The sequence below is a fragment of the Phoenix dactylifera genome, chromosome 9, assembly GCF_051530095.1.
Source record: "Phoenix dactylifera cultivar Ajwa chromosome 9, Ajwa_hap1_PhDact_Kaust_v1.1, whole genome shotgun sequence".
Taxonomy (NCBI): Eukaryota; Viridiplantae; Streptophyta; class Magnoliopsida; order Arecales; family Arecaceae; genus Phoenix; species Phoenix dactylifera.
Window position 1 is genome coordinate 12,362,459 of NC_143198.1, and position 22,106 is coordinate 12,384,564.

The 22,106-nt window shown below is 39.9% G+C and overlaps 1 protein-coding gene across 1 annotated transcript; it reads left to right on the forward strand.

Annotated features, from left to right (window-relative positions):
• Nucleotides 1–10,883: 10,883 nt before the first annotated feature.
• Nucleotides 10,884–13,637, forward strand: LOC149752840 (uncharacterized). Its single transcript, XM_089925324.1, has 2 exons — nucleotides 10,884–12,597; nucleotides 12,648–13,637. Exon 1 carries the CDS (start codon nucleotides 11,004–11,006, stop codon nucleotides 12,309–12,311), a length of 1,308 nt encoding a protein of 435 aa, XP_089781450.1. The 5' UTR covers nucleotides 10,884–11,003; the 3' UTR covers nucleotides 12,312–12,597; nucleotides 12,648–13,637.
• The last annotated feature ends 8,469 nt before the right edge of the window (nucleotides 13,638–22,106 follow it).

Here is a 22,106-nt window from a genome sequence, read left to right on the forward strand (position 1 = left end):
TAGTTAAACATTTCATGAATTCATAAATACTCTTTGATTTCTAAGTACTTGTCTTTTTATTATTTTTAAATAAAAATATATTCTCCGGTAGACTAGAGAATCCATCAACATCCTCAAAATAATATTTTTCTTTTATCATTCAAAAATTGATTTCAAATCCGAGTGAACGTTCTAATTTTTATGCAACTCCAATCGCCTCCCTGTGGATCGACCTCTTACGACCACTATTCTTCGAATAGAACAGGTAAGAGTAAATTTAAATTTAAACTTCTGTTCGTCGGTTCTAACAACGATCTGTCTAGCATATTTTTAGGTAGCCAGGAAAGGACGAACAGAATTTTGGCGCCGTTGCCGGGGAGGCAAATCGAGAAGCAAGAACGATCATGAAGATCAAATCGGATTTTGGATGCCCGGAGTGAACGCACTCCGGTAGTAAGTTTTTATTTTGATTAATTTTTCTTATTTTGATTATTTTTAGTTAGTAATTTCGTGGTTATTAAATTCTGAAATTTGAAATTCGAAATTAAAGTTTTCTTTAAAAAAAAGTAAAAAAAAAATTTGAAAAAAATTAGAAAATTCAAAAATTCAAAAATGTAAATTCAAAATTTGAATTCTGAGATTCGAAATTTGAAGTTTAAAAAAAAAAAATTTATTTTTGCTAGTAATTGATAGGGTGCAATCCCCCGAGGTGATCATACCTCTATTGGGACTCCTCACGGAGTAATCTCCAGAGCTTATTCAACGGGTATTCGGAGATTGACTGACGCATAAGGATTAGTTTTAGTTTACATTCAAGTTATTCCTATATAAAAATTAAAAAAAAACAACATAAAATTTAAAAAAAATTAAGAAAAATAAAAAAAAAAATTGCTTGCTCATTTAATCAGTACAACCTAATGACATTGCATAAACTTTAAAAAACCATTGATTATTTGCTGCATTTAGTATTAAGCATTTGCATAAAAGAATTTAAGGGCAAAACCCATTAAAAAGATAAGGTCGGGAAGTCATTACCTGTCCTTAGCCCAAAAACCACCACCTTGCATATAAGCCAAATTAAATTAAAATCAAATTAGACATTGGCCTTAGGATTTTCGAGCTCAATTAGGCTCTTAGAAAGAAGCGGCTGAAAGCCACTCCAGTGAGAATTTAGTAATTGGTGATGTCTAGGAAAGTTTTACAACAGTGAGAACTGTTACGGGTATTGTGGTATTGGTGTATCCCTTCTGGCACCACCACACACCCCGGGACTTTTCTGATCACTGATTACTGGATTGCTTAACTGGTAAGCTCAAGCTTAATCTGAAAGGGAGATTAGGAGCTGTCTAATCTAGGAGAGAATTTCAGAAACTTTTTAACCTGATACATCTCTGTGCAACTAGATTTAAGAAGCTACTAAACCTCACTTAGTTCTAAGACTAATAGGGTCAAATTGTTGTGTGGTATTGGTTGTGGTCATCTGTGTCTAGCCCTTCTCTTCTTTTAGGATTTCGCTCATTGTAGGAGTCAAATCTAATTAAGTTGTGATAATGTATGCATGGTAGAAGGTCATTAAGGGATAAGTTAACCCCATTTGATCCTAAGATTGATAGAACTTTTCATCACAACCTGCGAACTATAAACCAACCGTCGATCTCTACAATGGGTGAACATATTAGAACCCTGAATGAATTGTTTGCACCCGCATCCGCTAGTCCCCCTACGTGCATAGTATTGCCAATAAATAATGCAGCCCAATTTGAAATTCGGGCTGCAACAATAAACATGTTACCCAAGTTTCATGGGTTCGAGAGTGAACAACCCTATATTCATCTAAATAAGTTTTTGACAATCTGTCAAACATTTAGAAATCAAAACTTAGATGAAGAGGGTATTAAATTAAGATTGTTTCCCATGACTTTAGAAGATCGTGCTGCTGCATGGTTGTATTCCCTTGCTTCAAATTCCATCACATCATGGGAACAGTTGTCTAGGAAGTTCATGGCTAAGTTCTATCCCATGGTAAAAACTGAAAAAATTAAGGATGCCATCAGAACTTTTAGAGGAAAATCTGAGGAGGAATTTTTCCAACTTTGGGAAAGATTACATGATCTGTTAGTCAAGTGCCCGCACCATGGGCTTGACAAGGCTGATCTAGTACATTTCTTTTACAAAGGACTAACTTCGGCACATAGAAACATGATTGAGTCCATGCACAAAGGTAGGTTCATGAACCAAACCCCAGATCAAGCCTATGAATTTCTTGTTGACTTAGCCGAGAACGCCCAAAATTGGAGTAGCTATGGTGAGAAAGTAAATAGAGATGAGTTCGGGTCTAGAAAACCAGGTAATTATGAAATGAAAACAGACCCAGAACTCAAAAATGTTATGTCCAACCTAGTGAATGGGATGAACAATTTAAGTAAAAAGTTTGATGCTTTTACTGTTTCCACTAGTTCGAGTTCATACAAAGAGTCAAATCCCATCATGAAAGTGGAACACGAGTCATATAGTTTGTGTGTCTTGTGTAACAGTTCGGAGCATCTAGTGGAGTGCTGCCCTAATCTGTCCATCATAAAGGCCGAGCAAGCAAATGCTCTAAATTCATATAGTGCCTTTAAGAAGCCCACTTCCAACTCGTTCAGCCCAGTTTACCACCCTGATAATAGGTTCCACCCAAATTTCTCATACAAGCAAAATGAACCTATTCAGCATCAAAGTGGTCCACCAGGTTTTCGAAACAACTTCCCCAGGATAGGTCCACCACAAATGAACCAACCTTTGGTTCCATCTGTACCTCCTTATAATGCCCCTATCCCACAGCAACCTTCACAATTAGAAACCATGATGGCTAATATGATGAAACAACAACAAGATTTTATCAAGCAACAACAACAGACCAATACAGCCCAAGCCCAGACTAACCAATTCCATGCGCAAGCAATTGCAAAACTTGAGGTTAGTCTGAGCCAAATAGCTAACTCTCTAGGGGATAGGAAGAAAGGTGAACTACCTAGTCAACCAGTGCCTAACCCCAGTAGACAACAAAATCAAGGTCAGATAGGTCCGCATCAAATCAATTCTAATAGAAATCCGACCTATAAAGTCCAGGCAATTACCACTTTAAGGTCTGGCAAGCAAGTGGACAATAAAGTCCAACTTTCTGAACACGAAAAGGAAAATAAAACTGAATCCGATAAAAACCCTATTTAGAAGAGGGGTCAAGAACAGGACAAACCGGAAAAAAGGGAAGAACCCATAAAAACATACAAACCCAAGGTTCCCTTTCCCAGTAGACTTCGGGACTCCAAGAAACAATCTAACTTTGATGAAATCATGGAAGTCTTTAAAACTGTTCAAATAAATATACCTTTTCTCGATGCCATAAGATAAATTCCCTCCTATACAAAATTCCACGGTCAAAAGAAAAACCAGTATTCCTAGGCAAGCTGTTATGGCTACACAAGCCTCATCTCTCATTCAACAACAGATTGCCCCGAAATTCAAAGACCCTGGTTGCCCAACTATTGAAATAAAAATAGGAGAGACGATCATCCAAAGAGCTCTATTAGATTTAGGAGCCAGTGTAAACCTACTTCCCTACTATGTGTACCAAAAATTAGGTTTGGGAGAATTAAAGCCTACAAATATTACCCTTTCCTTAGCAGATAGGACAGTGAAGTACCCCAAGGGGATTGTAGAGGATGTAATAGTGAAAGTAAATGAGTTTTACTATCCTGTGGACTTCGTTATCCTTGAGACTGAACCTGCAATACATCCAGACAGTCACACACCTATAATTTTAGGTAGACCTTGTTGGGAACCCGCCCATGCCGCTGATATTTCAAAAATTAAATCAGATGGCAGCGGAAGAGGCATGTGCGGGATCGACGTTCATTGCATGAACGTTGTTTCATGAACCGTTCGTAGTTAGATAAGAATTAAAACTTTTAAAACCTTTAGGAAGATCAGATCTTCACCTTGTGCGGGTAGATGATCACCGCAAATCTGAGTTCGTGGTTTTAGGAAGAGGGTTCGCTTGAAGCCGTTCAAGTGTCCGGCCTCTACGGGTATCCACACGAAGCAGAGGACCGATCAAAGCTTTCTTATCTTTCCGGGATGCTAGCTCCCTTGCAAAGACTTCTTTTGATGGCTGATCTCCTCTCTTTCAATCAACCCTTGATTGTGCTTGAGAGGAGGAAGAAGAATGAGGATGATAGTGTTATTTTGATGATTAACAAGTAATTATCTAGAGCATGCTATAAGTTAAATTGATACTTCATTTATAAGTTCATTACTCTCAGTACATTTGTTTAATTGAAAATATCTATATGGTCTTGTTCATTTGGATGAATCTAACCTTGAGAATGCAGCAAAGTGTGAATTGAGTCGACCCATAGGTTGATTGGGTCGACCCCGGCACATCTAGGAATCATCTGGCACACTCCTGCAAAAACAGCACAAATGAACAGTGAGTTGGGTCGACCCAAGGTAAGCATGAGTCGACCCAACCTCCAAAGAACCTCAAAACGCAAAGGAAGAATGCTCTCTGGATTCACTGAGAGGGTCGACCCACACAGTGGTTGAGTCGACCCAAGCTTGAGTCGACCCAAACTCTGAGAGGGTCGACCCAAAGGGCAAGACAGAAAGACAGACAGAAAACGGTTCTCTCGAATTACTGAGAGGGTCGACCCAAGAAGAATTTGAGTCGACCCAAGTGAACTTTGAGTCGACCCAAAGATTGGTTGGGTCGACCCATGGGAAGAAAGGCTGAAATTGAGGTTTCTGTGTTCTCTGAGAGGGTCGACCCAAGGAATGTTTGAGTCGACCCAAGGCAAAGTTGGGTCGACCCAAGGACAGGTTGAGCCGACCCAAACACGGGCTGAACAGTAACGGCTAGTTCTGCAGATGTACTTTTTGTCCTTCCCAAGGTCAGTAACGGCTAGTTTTTGAATTCTAACCATTGGGGCTTGACCAAAGAGGGTGGGAAGCTATTTAAAGGGGCACTATTCATCAGAGAGAATAACTTTTGAGTTGAATATCAAAGAGTACCCAAGAATACAAAAGTGCCCTAATCTTCTTCATCAAGAGTTTCATTCAAGAATCAAAGAAAGGGATTGAGCAGATTCAAAGAGGCATCAAGAGCTCCATCCCCTTTAAAGAGTGAAGCATCCTTGACAAAGAAGAGCAAAGCGACTTCAAAGCGATAAATACTTTCTAACTCTTTCTTGTAGCTTATATTGTTTCATATGCTCATTTAGGAGTTTGAATCCTTTCTTTTGTTAATTAAACACTTTGTAAAGGTTCGTTGGTGAGCCCGCAAAACCAACAAAGGTTTTTGGTGAACCCGGAAAACCAAAGTGTAAAGGTTAGTTGGTGAGCCCGCAAAACCAACAAAGGTTTTTGGTGAACCCGGAAAACCAAAGTGTATAGGTTCGTTGGTGAGCCCGTAAAACCAACAAAGGTTTTTGGATTGTGAGCCCGGAAAACAATCCAACTGTAATCCGCGAGATTATAGTGAATTTCCAAGGGGACGCTTGGGGAGTGGACGTAGGTGCTAAGGAGAGCACCGAACCACTATATATTGTTGTGTTTGTGTTGTGCTTGTGTTTTCATTTACTCTTGCATCATCTTCTACTCTTGCGTTAGTTTAACTCACTCAAATAGCTTAAGAAAGCATCCACCGCACTTAATTAAGAAAACGTTTAAAGCATCAAAATTTAGAAGAAACCAATTCACCCCCCCCCCCCCTCTTGGATTGTCACCTTGGGCAACAAGTGGTATCAGAGCGAGGTGCTCTAATAGTGCTCATTGATCTAACAATCAAGAGTTAAAGATCATGACAACCCAAGTGGGATGTGCAATGAGTGAGGGGCAATCCACAAATAGACCACCTCTATTTAATGGCACAAACTACACATATTGGAAAGCTAGAATGAGGATATTCATTCAAGCTTCGGACTATGAACTGTGGCAAATCATCACTAGAGGACCTCACATACCCACACTTAACATAGATGGCACTATCATACCCAAACCAGAAATGGATTGGAATGAAAGTGATAGAAGATTAGCACAGTTAAATGCAAAAGCTGTAAATACACTTTACTGCTCTTTAGATGTAAATGAATTTAATAGAATATCCACTTGCACCACCACCAAAGAAATTTGGGATAGACTTGAGGTCACACATGAAGGGACCAATCAAGTTAAGGAGTCCAAGATAAACATATTAGTACACAAGTATGAACTGTTTAAAATGGAATCTACTGAGTCCATAACTGATATGTTTACTCGTTTTACTGATATTATAAATGGGCTTAAAAGTTTAGGAAAGTCTTATTCTAACTCTGATTTGGTGCGTAAAATTCTCAGGTCTCTACCAAGGAATTGGGAGGCCAAGGTAACCGCTATTCAAGAGGCAAAGGACCTCAACACACTGCAGTTAGAGGAGCTCCTAGGATCTCTCATGACCCATGAGTTGACAATGAGGCAAAATTCAGAAGATGAGGTCAAGAGAAGAAAACCCATTGCCTTAAAGACTACCATCCCTAGACAACAAACTGAATCGGAAGATTCAGATGATGATGAAGATATTGATGAAGAAGGGATGGCAGTGCTTGGGAGAAAATTCAGAAGATTCATGAGAGGTAAGAATAAGTTCCATAAAAAGAAACCCTTTCTTAAAGGTAACTCAAGCAAAGAAAAGGTTAAGGATAAGGAAAAAGAAAAGGAGACTCCCATTTGCTATGAGTGTAACAAACCCGGGCATTATAAGATAGATTGCCCAGATTTGAAGAGGATGGCAAGAAAGTTGAAAAAGAAGAATTTTATGGCCGATTGGAGTGAAAGTGAGGAATCAAGTTCGGAGGACGAAGATCATCAAGACACGGCCCAAATATGTCATATGGCCAATGACGATGAGGTAGATTCTGAACTTGACTGTGATTTTACTGTTGATGAATTGCATGATGCATTCTTAGAACTCATGGAAGAACATAAGAAAGTAATTAATAAAAATAAAGCTCTAAAAGAAGAAAATCAATCTCTCATTAAAGATAAGATAAAACTGTCTCATAACTATGAAACGTTAAGTAGGAAACTTGAAAATGAAACCAAGAATCTAATTGCTGAAAATATTAAGTTAAAAGAAGATGCTGAAAAGTATAAATTCTTGGTAGATAAATTTACTCTTAGTTCTACCAAATTGAATATGATACTTGATAGTCAAAGAGCTGTATATAATAAGGCTGGTTTAGGTTATAGAACAAATACAAAACAAAAATTCTTAAAGAATATCTTTGTAAAAGCTAAAAATGAAAATGTTACTTGTTATTGTTGCAATAAGATAGGACATAGAGCATATGAATGTAACTTTAGAAAGTCTAGTCAAAACAAATCAAGTAATAATCAAAAGATTAAATTCAAGAAAGTTTGGGTTCCAAAAGGAACATGGAGTACTAACCCTAAAGGACCCAACTTAGTTTGGGTACCTAAAGTTTCTTCTTGATCTTGATTGCAGGTGTGTCTTACAGCTGATAAAATGGAAAAACGATGGTATCTAGATAGTGGCTGTTCAAGACACATGACCGGTGACGAAGATCAATTTGTCACTTTGGAACCAAAGAAAGGTGGAGTAGTTACCTATGGAGACAATGGTAAAGGCCATATCATTGGAAAGGGTAAAATTTTCATTGCTCCATCTGTTTTTATAGAAAATGTTTTGTTAGTTAAAGGGTTGAAACATAATCTTCTTAGTATAAGTCAATTTTGTGATAAAGGATTTAAAGTTACATTTGAAGCATCTGTATGTATAATCACAAATCCTAAAGATAATAGCATTGTACTTATAGGACAAAGGCAAAGAAATATTTACTTAGTAGATCTTCATGAATTAGGCAAGAAAAATGGTTTATGCTTAATCACTAATGAAGAAAAGAAGAATGAAACTAGTTGGCTTTGGCATCGAAGACTAGGACATGCTAGTATGGAATTAATATCAAAACTAGTTAAGAAGGAATTAATAAAGGATGTGCCAAAATTGATTTTTGAAAAGGACAAAATATGTGGACCATGTTCATTAGGAAAACAAACTAGATCATCTTTTAAATCGAAAAATGTAGTATCAACAACTAGACCATTTGAACTCATACATATGGACTTATTTGGACCTACTAGAACCACAAGTCTAGGAGGAAAGAAATATGGACTAGTCATTGTTGATGATTTTTCAAGGTATACATGGGTTTCATTTTTGGCACATAAGAATGAAGCATTTTTAGAATTTTTGAAACTATACAATAAAATCATAAATGAAAAGAAACTCACATTGGTAGCAATTCGAAGTGATCATGGCACGGAATTTGAAAATCAACACTTCGAGGAATTTTGCACTAAAAATGGAATATCACATCAATTTTCAGCACCTAGAACGCCTCAACAAAATGGGGTTGTTGAAAGGAAAAATAGGACATTGGCAGAAATGGCACGCACAATGTTGTGCGAGTCAAATCTTCCAAAGTACTTTTGGGCTGAAGCTATAAACACCTCTTGCCATATTCTAAATCGAGTTTTAATACGACCTATAACTAAGAAAACTCCTTATGAACTTTGGAAGAATAAGAAACCCACTGCAAAATATTTTAAAGTGTTTGGATGTAGATGTTTTATCTTAAATAACGGCAAGGAGGACTTAAGTAAATTTGATGCCAAGTCAGATGAAGGTATCTTCTTAGGATACTCCACATCTAGCAAGGCATACAGAGTATTCAACAAAAGAACCTCAGTAGTGGAAGAGTCGGTCAATATTATATTTGATGAGTCTGATAGTGAGTCTGCTAGGAAAGAAAACTCTATTGATGATGATACAGGAATTATCGATTTTGAGAAGTTAAAAATTGATGACGTACCAAATCAAGATAAGGGAGATGATTGTGTACCACCACAACCCCAAGACGTGCCAAAAGAATGGAGGTATGCACATGGACATCCTAAAGACTTAATTATTGGTGATCCATCTCAAGGGGTAAGAACTCGATCTTCTCTTAGAAATTTAAATGATTATCTTGCTTTCGTTTCACAATTAGAACCTAAAACTTATGAAGAAGCTGAAAAAGATACTAACTGGATAAATGCCATGCAAGAGGAATTAAATCAATTTAAAAGAAGTAATGTATGGACATTAACTGAAAGACCAAAGCATAATTCAGTAATTGGAACAAAATGGGTATTTAGAAATAAACTAGATGAAAATGGAGTAGTTATAAGAAATAAGGCAAGACTTGTAGCTAAGGGATACAATCAAGAAGAAGGAATAGATTTTGATGAGACATTTGCTCCTGTAGCTAGATTAGAGGCTATTAGATTGCTTCTGGCATTTGCATGTTTCATGGATTTTAAATTATATCAAATGGATGTGAAGAGTGCATTCTTAAATGGTATTATTGAGGAGGAAGTATATGTAGAACAACCTCCAGGATTTGAAAATCATGAATTGCCAAATCATGTGTTTAAACTACATAAGGCATTATATGGATTAAAGCAAGGACCTAGAGCTTGGTATGATCGACTAAGTAAATTTCTGCTTGAAAATGATTTTTGTAAAGGAAATATAGATAAAACTCTATTTCTCAAAAGAAAGGACAAAAATCTACTAGTGGTACAAATATATGTAGATGACATAATCTTTGGTGCCACTAACGATACTCTGTGCAAAGAATTTGCTGATTTAATGCATGGAGAATTTGAGATAAGTTTGATGGGAGAACTAAGTTTCTTTTTAGGATTACAAATCAAACAAACCAAAGAAGGCATTTTCATTCATCAAACTAAGTATACAAAGGAAATACTGAAGAAGTTTGGGAATGAAAATCATAAGGGAATTGGCACTCCAATGAATCCCACTAGTAAGCTAGACAAGGATGAAAAAGGGAAAAGTGTGGATATTAAGCTCTATAGAGGACTAATTGGATCCTTGCTCTATCTTACTGCTAGTAGACCCAACATTGTATTTAGTGTAGGGATATGTGCTAGATACCAATCGGATCCTAAGGAGTCACATTTAAGTGCAGTTAAGAGAATCCTTAGATATTTAAGAGGAACTACCACCATTGGATTATGGTACTCGAGAGACTCCTGTCTAGATTTGCTTGCATATTCAGATGCAGATTTTGCCGGATGCAAATTAGATAGAAAGAGCACAAGTGGGACATGTCAATTCCTAGGAAATAACTTAGTATCATGGTTTAGTAAAAAGCAGAACTCAGTGGCACTATCCACAGCTGAAGCTGAATACATAGCTGCTGGTAGTTGTTGTGCCCAAGTATTATGGCTCAAGCAACAATTAGAGGACTATGGAGTTAAACTAGATAATATTCCTATTAAATGTGATAATACGAGTGCTATCAATCTCACTAAAAATCCAGTTCAGCACTCTAAGGCCAAACACATAGAAATAAGGTACCATTTTATTAGGGATCATGTGCAAAATGGAAACGTATGCATTGAGCATATATGCACAGAAAAACAATTGGCCGACATATTTACAAAACCATTGAGTGAAGATAGATTCTGTATGCTCAGGAGGGAATTAGGTATATGTGATTCTTTTATTGAATGAATATGAAAGGGAGCTAATAGTGTCATGATACATTCCTCTAACTTCAAAAATCCCATGAAACATGAGTCAAATTTGTTATCTATAGATTTCTTACTCATGTATCATTGTTCCATAAAGAGGTTATAAGGATTGGAAGCAAGGAAAACTTTTTAGAAGCAAAAAGGGAGAGAAAACAAAATTTCTGCACTTGGGTCGACCCAACTCAGAACATGGGTCGACCCTACGTTGAGTCGACCCAAGAAAATGCTTGAGTCGACCCAACGTCGGGACCCCACTATTATAAGGGGGCCCGAGAGCTCATCTAGGGCACTGTTTGCCCTTTGTCTCCTTCCGAAAAGTCTAGTCCCCACTCTCCAATCTCCACTAAACTCCTCCAAACAGTAGATTTCCTAAAGATCTTGGAGAAATGGGACCCAAACGAGCCGTAGCCAAGAGATCCGGAAGAGTGACCCGAGTCCAACAAGAGGAAAGGCGTCCTACCGAGCCTTCTCCCGTGTCTCCACGACGTGAGGCACGTGCGGAGGTCCCTCCTCCTCCTTCCCCCTCAGTGATCCTTGCAAGATTTGCGGGGAGGCCGGTTACTACCGGGAGAAGGATTCATTCGGAGTTTTTCAACCAAGAAGGATTTCAGATTTGGGAATGGATCCAAAGACAAGGTTGGGAGTATCTTTGCTCCCTTGATGTGGTGATTTACCCCGGGTTGGTCCAAGAGTTCTACGCCTTCCTCAAGACTGGTATGGGAGGACTTATTTCAGAAGTTCGAGGGGTTCGGATCCGTGTATCCGAGGAGAGCTTGAGTGAGTTACTACACCTACCCTGCATAGGAGCCACTCCGGAGAGGCCAGAAGACAAAATGAGAGCTCTGCAATTGATCATGGAAAACGAGAACTTCGATTTTTCTCAGAAGGTAATAGCTAGTTCTCTTTCCGCTGAGATGAGGTTATTGCTCAATATGATAAATAGGATTTTATTTCCGAAGACCGGGAGATTTGATCTTATCTCAGAGCGAGATCTAGCAGTTATGGAGTGTATGATTCGGGGGACTCCTCTAAATCTTCCGGCTATGATATTAAGGCAGATGAGGAAGGTGATGTGCAGCAACAGGGTATCACTACCTTATGGTATGATACTTACATTGATCTTCCGTCAGCATGGTTTACCTCTTGAGGAGGAGGCATCCAAGAGTCTGCATCACACGGACACGTACACCGCACGGACACTCATACGCATGGGATATGCGAAAGTGAACGGGCAGTGGATTCACACCGGTGCAGGCATTCAGGGTGAGGCACCAGAGGGAGAGGCACCAGAGGATGAGGATGAGGAGCCTATGGATCATCCTACTGCACCCTCAGAGGCTGGACCATCGTCATCCGCTCCTCCGACAGATACGGATGACTTCTGGAGCAGGATGACAGAGCTCATGACAGCTCAGGCGAGGACTATTACTGACGGGCTCACGAGCCGATTGGACGCCCGGTTGGATGTCATGTCTGCTGAGATCAGTGATCTGAGGCAGCAGATAGGAGCACTCCGGAGAGAGAGAGAGACACATGGACCATCTGTGCCACAGGCTGCTGAGTCAGAGATATCGGCACAGAGTCATCCCGCTCGACGTGCTCCACGCCAGACCCAGTCTCACCAGGCTCGACCTCCTCTCGCCACGTATGCTAGGAGGATGAGGACTAGATCCCAGCCATTAGATTCCCCCTAGGCTGATCTTAGCATCTATGTTTAGAGCCTAGGCTAGAAATCTAGTTCTCATATGTATTTTTTTTTTCTCATATGTATCTTGCTTTTCCCTTATATCTTTAAATCTCGATTGAGGAACATTGTACTTATCTTTATTTTGGGCATTAATGTATGAAAATGTTCCTATTGTGATCAATGAAGTCTGAAGTTTGTTCTTAATTGCATCTTTTCCCATATATATGTTTTTGATGATAACAAAAAGGGGGAGAAGAGAAGGAAAGAGTATATAAAGGAGAAGAGAAGAAAGAGTATATAAAGGAGAAGAGAAGAAAGAGTATATAAAGGGGGAGAAGAAAAGATAGAATATTCACTTTAAGAAAAGAAAGAGTATTTCATTTGAGAAGTTAAGAAAGAGTATTAATTTTGGGAGAAGTAAAGATAGTGTTTAAAGAAAGAGTATTAACTTTGTGAGAAAGAGTGAGTAAAGAAGTTATGTAAAGAAAAGAGAAATAAATAGGCAAACAAATTGAAAATCATATAAGAAAGCTTATACATCTAAGGGGGAGCAATTTGCAACAATGAAATTGACTAAATCAAAATTTCCGTCAAAGTTCAGAATTTGGCACATATAAATTCAGAATTTGGCACGCACCTCTCGCACCCCGATACATAACCTGAAACTCAGAGTTTATCTCCAATTTTTGAAGTTTCATTGCTAATGAATTATAAATGAAAGGGGGAGCAATTCAAAAAGTCAAATTGGCAACATTTGAATGATATAGGGGGAGATTTCACAAGTATATATGAAAAGCTGAAATTCAGCAATTTAATCCCTTTTATAAACTGATTTTAAAGACAAGTATCAATAGGCTTATACTCTTTATTTTGTAATCATCAAAAAGGGGGAGATTGAGGATGATAGTGTTATTTTGATGATTAACAAGTAATTATCTAGAGCATGCTATAAGTTAAATTGATACTTCATTTATAAGTTCATTACTCTCAGTACATTTGTTTAATTGAAAATATCTATATGGTCTGGTTCATTTGGATGAATCTAACCTTGAGAATGTAGCAAAGTGTGGATTGAGTCGACCCATAGGTTGATTGGGTCGACCCCGGCACATCTAGGAATCATCTGGCACACTCCTGCAAAAACAGCACAAATGAACAGTGAGTTGGGTCGACCCAAGGTAAGCATGAGTCGACCCAACCTCCAAAGAACCTCAAAACGCAAAGGAAGAATGCTCTCTGGATTCACTGAGAGGGTCGACCCACACAGTGGTTGAGTCGACCCAAGCTTGAGTCGACCCAAACTCTGAGAGGGTCGACCCAAAGGGCAAGACAGAAAGACAGACAGAAAACGGTTCTCTCGAATTACTGAGAGGGTCGACCCAAGAAGAATTTGAGTCGACCCAAGTGAACTTTGAGTCGACCCAAAGATTGGTTGGGTCGACCCATGGGAAGAAAGGATGAAATTGAGGTTTCTGTGTTCTCTGAGAGGGTCGACCCAAGGAATGTTTGAGTCGACCCAAGGCAAAGTTGGGTCGACCCAAGGACAGGTTGAGCCGACCCAAACACGGGCTGAACAGTAACGGCTAGTTCTGCAGATGTACTTTTTGTCCTTCCCAAGGTCAGTAACGGCTAGTTTTTGAATTCTAACCATTGGGGCTTGACCAAAGAGGGTGGGAAGCTATTTAAAGGGGCACTATTCATCAGAGAGAATAACTTTTGAGTTGAATATCAAAGAGTACCCAAGAATACAAAAGTGCCCTAATCTTCTTCATCAAAAGTTTCATTCAAGAATCAAAGAAAGGGATTGAGCAGATTCAAAGAGGCATCAAGAGCTCCATCCCCTTTAAAGAGTGAAGCATCCTTGACAAAAAAGAGCAAAGCGACTTCAAAGCGATAAATACTTTCTAACTCTTCCTTGTAGCTTATATTGTTTCATATGCTCATTTAGGAGTTTGAATCCTTCCTTTTGTTAATTAAACACTTTGTAAAGGTTCGTTGGTGAGCCCGCAAAACCAACAAAGGTTTTTGGTGAACCCGGAAAACCAAAGTGTAAAGGTTAGTTGGTGAGCCCGCAAAACCAACAAAGGTTTTTTGTGAACCCGGAAAACCAAAGTGTATAGGTTCGTTGGTGAGCCCGTAAAACCAACAAAGATTTTTGGATTGTGAGCCCGGAAAACAATCCAACTGTAATCCGCGAGATTATAGTGAATTCCCAAGGGGACGCTTGGGGAGTGGACGTAGGTGCTAAGGAGAGCACCGAACCACTATATATTGTTGTGTTTGTGTTGTGCTTGTGTTTTCATTTACTCTTGCATCATCTTCTACTCTTGCGTTAGTTTAACTCACTCAAATAGCTTAAGAAAGCATCCACCGCACTTAATTAAGAAAACGTTTAAAGCATCAAAATTTAGAAGAAACCAATTCACCCCCCCCCCTCTTGGATTGTCACCTTGGGCAACAAAGAAGGATGAAGAAGAGGAAGAAGAACGAAGCCCCTTGCAGCCTTTCTTTTTCTCCCTGCGTTGGAGCCAAGGAAGAAGACCAAGAGGAGGGAGACGCCTCCTCTTCTTTTTCCTTTTGCTGATGGCGGCTGAACCAAGGAAGGGAGAGGGGTGGCCACGGCTTGGAAGAGGAGAGGGAGAGCTCATATGGGGCGCCAGCCCCCTTTGCCCCTTTTTATAACCATCTAGGGCTCCTACAATCTAGGAGCCCTAGAGTAATTACCTTTCTCTTCTCCCTTCTCCACATGGAAAAGGGAGGGGCATATTCCCCTCCTCATGGTTAACCCTAATCCACATTAAGTAGGGTTTGAAATGCCCTAATGTGGTCAAGCCCTAATCAAATTAGGCTTAGCCCAAGGGTGAACCAATTAGGATCCAATCTAGGTAAGTCCTAATCCAATTAGAACTTAAATCAATTTTGACTCAATTGAACTCTTCATCCTAATCCAATTAGGAGTCTTATTGATTCATTAGATTAATAATTAATTGTGACTTAAGAAACCCTAATCCAAATTCGGACATATTTAATTTTAGTCCTAATCCAATTAGGACTCTATTTGAATCCGAAGTCCTAATCCGACTAGGACTCTAGGAATCCTACTCCAAGTAGGAATCCAATTTTGATTCAAAACTCCTAATCTCATTAGGATTGCAGGAATCCTATTCCAAGTAGGAATCCCAGTCCTACTCCAACTAGGATTCCCAGTCCTAATCCAATTAGGACTCTAGGAATCCTACCCGAAGTAGGACTCTTGTTTTAAGTCCAATTAATTAATTCCCTTTGTTCCTTCTTCAACTTCTTATCAATCAAATTGATTACTTGTAATTCATAATCACTTTTCAACTATCGGATCGGTCAATACTTCTAGTGTGTGTGACCCCATAGGTTCTACTCTGACTGGTAGTGAGATATATTATGATCTCTATCACAATATCATTGAAAACTCCTTTCAATGGGTTGGAACGATTCCAACTCAACTCATTAGGATTTATCGATCATCAAGATAATCCCTATGAGTCCCACCATCCACCAGTGACACCTAGCAGCATGTAGTGGCTACCCAGTAGAATAGAAAGATGAACCTCTAGGTGCAGTTAACGTGTGATACAGTCCTACTATCGTGGATTCCTACAGGACGGAGGTCATGGACAACTCGTCAAACCCCATCGTCTGTCATATGTCAAGATTTATTTGACTTGAGTTCGATAGTGAAAAACTCTTTTTCCACTTTATATTACTGCCCTGGCCAAGGTCTTAGAACTCAGTCTAACAAATCACATAGGATCACTCCTCTTCTATCAAGGTCGATAGATTCCTTATAGGTGCATACCCTACTCCTACAGTGAACTTACTGCAGCCAATCTACACTGCATGGACCCATATGGCTAGAGACCATGTATGTGTGCAGTCAAACTACAATAACCTCACTGTGAGTAGCCGAAGCACCGCAGGTCAAAGGACCAGTCATACTACTGCAATATCAAGCAAGTCACTGATGAGTGGATAGACATCCAAGTGACTTCTTGTCTTGGTCACGCTCAGTACCCTTGTTCTCTAACAAGCACCTGCACTATCACTTCAGTGTCCCTACACTGTGGGCTCAAGTCTCGTCCATCCAGAAGGAAAGTGATCTGTGCACTGATCGGATCGATCACCATCCTCGTGATGATCCATTGATCAGGAGCATTTAGAAATTAATCACCAATGATACATGGCTCAAATTCTCAACTCTTTAGAATATGTATCATCATCTTATTAATTTCTTGGATGATTCATAGACACATAAATAATATGAATGAAAAAGATGCCTTTTATTTATTCAATAATAAACAGTCAAGTACAAAATTATGTCCCTAGAATCAACAATGTGTCAGCCAAATTGGCTTCTAGGGCATACATCTAACAATCTTCCACTTGCACTAAAGCCAATTGGTCATATATCTTAGGCCCATCTTCTCAAGGTGGGCTTCAGTCTTTTGCTGACTCAACTGCTTAGTGAACGGGTCCGCCACGTTATCCGCGGAGTCTACTCTCTGCACCTTTACATATTTCTTCTCAACATAGTCGCGTATGAGATGGAAGCGCCGCTCTATATGCTTAGACTTCTGATGAGACCTTGGCTCCTTAGCAAGGGCTATGGCGCCATTATTATCACAGTAGAGTGTTATGGCATCTGATGTCATCACGTCCAACTCTGCAATGAATTTCTTGAACCAGAAGCCTTCCTTAGTAGCTTCAGAGGCGGCGATGTATTCAGCTTCCATAGTAGAATCAGCAATGATCGGTTGTTTAGAACTCTTCCAATTTACCGTACCACCATTGCACAAGAACACATATCCAGATGTTGACTTCCTGTCATCGACATCAGTCATGAAGTCTGAATCTGTGTACCCTTCTACCTTTAACTCTGATGATCCTCCAAAAACCAAGAATAAATCTTTAGTTCTTCTCAAGTACTTAAGAATATTCTTCACAGCTGTCCAGTGTTCTTCACCTAGATTCGACTGATATCTGCTTGTGACACTCACAGCAAGAGCTATATCAGGTCGTGTACACAGCATGGCATACATGAGGCTTCCTATTGCCGATGCATAGGGAATCTTGCTCATGCGTTGAATCTCTTCAGATGTGTTGGGGCACATCTTCTTGGAGAGATGAATTCCATGCCTAAGGGGTAAGAGACTCCTCTTGGAGTTTTCCATGCTGAACCTCTTCAGCACCTCCTCTATGTACATTTTCTGTGAAAGGCCAAGCATCCTTTTAGATCTATCTCTATAGACCTTTATTCCCAAAATATAGGATGCTTCCCCAAGGTCTTTCATGGAGAATTCTTTTGACAACCAGACCTTGACCGAGGTTAGCATGGGAATATCATTCCCAATCAGGAGAATGTCATCTACGTAAAGTACGAGAAAAACGACAGCACTCCCACTAACCTTTTTGTAAACACACGGTTCCTCTTCGTTTTGATGAAATCAAACATTTTGATTGTGTCATCGAAACGAGTGTTCCAACTCCGAGATGCTTGCTTTAGTCCATAGATAGACCTTTGCAGCTTGCAGACCTTGTGATCTCCATCACTGGAAGTGAAACCCAAAGGCTGTTCCATATAGATGTCTTCATTAAGATATCCATTCAGGAAAGCAGTTTTCACATCCATCTGCCAGATTTCATAATCATGAAATGCTGCAATGGCAAGCAGTGTTCGGATGGATTTCAGCATGGCTACAGGTGAAAAGGTCTCCTGATAGTCAATGCCTTCGCGTTGACTATACCCTTTCGCCACCAGCCTTGCCTTAAAGGTCTCTACCTTTCCATCCGAACCTATTTTTCTTTTGTAGATCCATTTACATCCAATAGGTACAATACCTTCTGGTGGATCTACTAAGGTCCAGACTTGGTTGGAATGCATGGAGTCTAACTCTGACTTCATGGCTTCCAGCCATTTCTCGGAATCGATATCAGATATCGCCTCATCGTAGATTTTGGGATCTTGTGTATGATCCCTATCTCCCACTAGGAACATTTCCTCGGTATCCTCTTCTAGTATACCTAAGTATCTATCGGGAGGATGGGAGACCCTACTAGATCTACGAGGTGGTCGAGGGACATCGTGTACTGACTCTGTATGAATGGGTTCGATAGGATCCATGACTCGTTGCTTTTCAGAGACTTTCTCTTCAAGCTCAATTTTCCTCCCACTGCCTCTATCAAGGATAAACTGATTTTCCAAGAAGATGGCATGACGGCTCACAAACACATTGTGATCCTCTGAGACGTAAAAATTGTATCCTAATGACTCTTTAGGATATCCTATAAAACGAGCACTTATGGTCCTAGCCTCTAACTTGTCCGCCTGTAGTCTCTTGACGTGGGCCGGACATCTCCAAATCTTGAGATGACCCAGACTTGGTTTCTTACCATGCCATATCTCATACGGTGTGGTAGGAACGGATTTAGAGGGAACTCTATTCAATAAATAAATCGCTGTGAGTAAGGCATCTCCCCAAAGAAACATAGATAAATCAGTGAAGCTCATCATGGACCTGACCATATCCAATAGGGTCCGATTCCTCCTCTCTGATACCCCGTTGAGTTGAGGTGTACCCGGAGGTGTCCATTGTGAGACTATGTCGTTTTCCTTGAGATAGTCCCGGAATTCCCCACTAAGGTATTCTCCTCCTCGATCTGATCGAAGAGCCTTAAGAGGTTTTTCAGTTTGTTTTTCTACTTCATTCTTGAACTCTTTGAACTTTTCAAAAGATTCAGACTTGTGTCTCATAAGATACACATATCCATACCGTGAATAATCATCGGTAAAGGTAATGAAGTAAGAATAACGTCCCATGGCTAGCACATCGAATGGGCCACATACATCTGTATGTACTAGGGTAAGTATTTCAGTAGTCCTCTCCCCATGTCCTACAAAGGGCAGTTTAGCCATTTTTCCTTGAAGACAGGACTCGCAAACTGGATATGACTCGGAAGTCAATGAGCCTAAAAGCCCATCTTTATCCATTTTGTTCATTCTGTCCTCTCCAATATGGCCAAGCCTGAGGTGCCACAAATATCTTGGTTTATCTCATCTCTAGATCTTTTGGATCCTTTGGCACTTACTTCTTGCTCGGTAATATTCACAGATACATCCATATGTAAATGATAGAGACTGTCGATCATGAAACCACGTGCGACTATTTTATTTCTTAAATAAATAGAACAGCAGTCTTTGTCAAAAGTAAAAACATGACCTTCCTGTGCTAGACATGAAACAGAAATCAAATTTCTGCTAGCAGCAGGTACATAATAGCAGTCTCTAAGTAATAAACTAAATCCAGACGGTAGTCGCAGATGGTAGGTGCCCACAGCCACAGCAGCAACTTTTGCCCCGTTGCCAACCCGAAGGGTTACCGCACCTTCCGCCAGCCTTCTACTTTCCTTTAGACCCTGCATGGTAGTGCACAAATGAGCACTAGAACCAGAATCTATAACCCAACTAGAAGTAGAAGAAACCGTTAGATTAGTTTCAATTATGAGCAAGTCTATACCTTCTGAAGGCGTGTCACCTTTCTTGTTCTTCAGGCTCTCGAGGTATGAAGGACAGTTTCTCTTCCAGTGGCCTTCGACATTGCAGTGGAAACATTTTCCTTTGTCGTTAGCCTTTTTCTTTTGAACTTCCTTCTTTGGCTTCTTGTCTTTCTTCTGCTTCTTAGCAAGCTTCTTTTTCTTCCAAGTAGACTTTCTCTTGGAACCAGAAGTCAACTCAACAGCAAGGACATTGCCCCTTGAACCTTTCAAGGCTCCCTCAGCAGTTACCAACATGTTGATTAGTTCAGTCTTAGTGCATTCAATCTTATTCATGTGGTAGTTTACTATAAACTGACCAAATGAATCAGGAAGTGACTGTAGGATCAAATCCACTTGTAATTCCTTGTGCATGTCCATACCGAGCTTCTCAAGCTCCTCCAGGTCCTTGATCATGGTCAGACCGTGATCATGGACAGACTGCCCCTCGCACATCTTTGCTTTGAAAAGCCTCTTGGACACTTCAAAACGAGCTGTGCGACTCTGCTCACCATACAACTCTTGCAGGTGTGCCAGTATGTCCCTAGCAGTCTTCATATTTTCATGCTGGCATTGGAGTTCATTAGACATGGATGCCATCATATAGCATTTTACTCTAATGTCATCATCTAACCATTTTTTATGCATCTCATGCTGAACATCAGTAGGACGTGTTGGTAGTGTGGGGATATCTGAATCGAGTATGTAGCCTATTTTCTCGCAGTCCAAAACAATTTTGAGGTTTCTTAGCCAGTCCTTGTAATTGGTTCCGGTCAATCGGTTGGTCTCAAGAATACGGGTCAAAGGGTTTGAAGCTGACATTGTATCTGCAGAGAGTAAAGATTCTACTTAGACTTTTGTACTTGATCCTAATCTGTTCTAAGGTCTTTTAGAACAAATGTAACTCCCACTATTTTCTTGAATCCCTCACACTCCCCTGGTAGGGAAACGGAAATCCCACACGACTAGGGTTTCTAGTGGGTACTGCGGTCCCATCGATTTACATGCCACCTCACCTAACAGTTATTGGTGACACATAGATGGATGAGTGTACAACTCTTGTACAATGCTTCTCAAGCATGGTGCAGTGTAACTTGGTCTCTAAGCCATGAAGACCTCACCTAACAGTTATTGGTCCCATTTCTTAGTTAAGTCAGACCCACCGTATAACCGTAGGAATAAAGTCGTCATTGGGTCCTCACCTAACAGTTATTGGTGCCCAACCCCACCTTTACCCTACAACATCTCATGTCTATAGAGAGGTCCAGCCCCCCGATGCAACTTGACCACTGTGTCCAGTCGAGACAAATCAACATCAGAAAGGCCTTAGCAGCTCTACTACAGTGGAAGACCTATTGACTTAATATTGGTTAATCAGGTCTTAGTGTTTGCAACTTGAGCTCTTCATAAGAGATAATCGAACAATTGGCCAGGTAAGCAGGTGGGAGGCTCCCCTTACTCAGAGAGTAAGGTCCTAATTAAGTAACCACCTTTCATGCTTTCCTAGACACCAATTAGATCAATTAATCTAATATGACTTGCTCATGTCGGTTCACTCTCGACTTGATTGAGGAGGTTTTGATTTAGGTCTCAATTGGGTTTGCTACATCACATGTAAACCTATCTACCCGACTCACATTCACATCACATGCAAACGGCGCATTGCAGGCATTTATAATCGCAGCAATAATTAAAGCTAAACTTTAAATAGGTGATGATCATGGATCCTAGTTAGGTTGTATTACAAGCACATGCACGTCAATCGATCAACTGATCTTCAACTCTTGAATTGGTTCCAAGCCTCCTTGACTCGATCCTTGACCAACTCTTGATCCAATCGCCATCAGCCGCTTGGAGCCCTGTTCATCTCATGCAACATCTTCGACTTGATCGTTGACGTACATCACATCACAGAAATACAACTAGATGTAAAATAAAAATAAAAATAAATTACATCTCCCTTTTAGGAGGCACGCAGGCCTCTCAAAACATCAAATAAGATGCATGCAAGCATCTAAAAAATTACATGACATCGCAGATCACATCGCAGGTTATTACATTTAATACCAAAAGGGTTTGAATCCTATGATCATCACCATATGCAACAATTATAATTTTCAGATCTGATAATTAATTGAATGTCTCATGACATAGGTTGCTGATCATGCTAATCATGATTCTAAACTTTGTAATCACATTAACAATGCTATTAGAATCATCCTTTTATCATATAAAATTC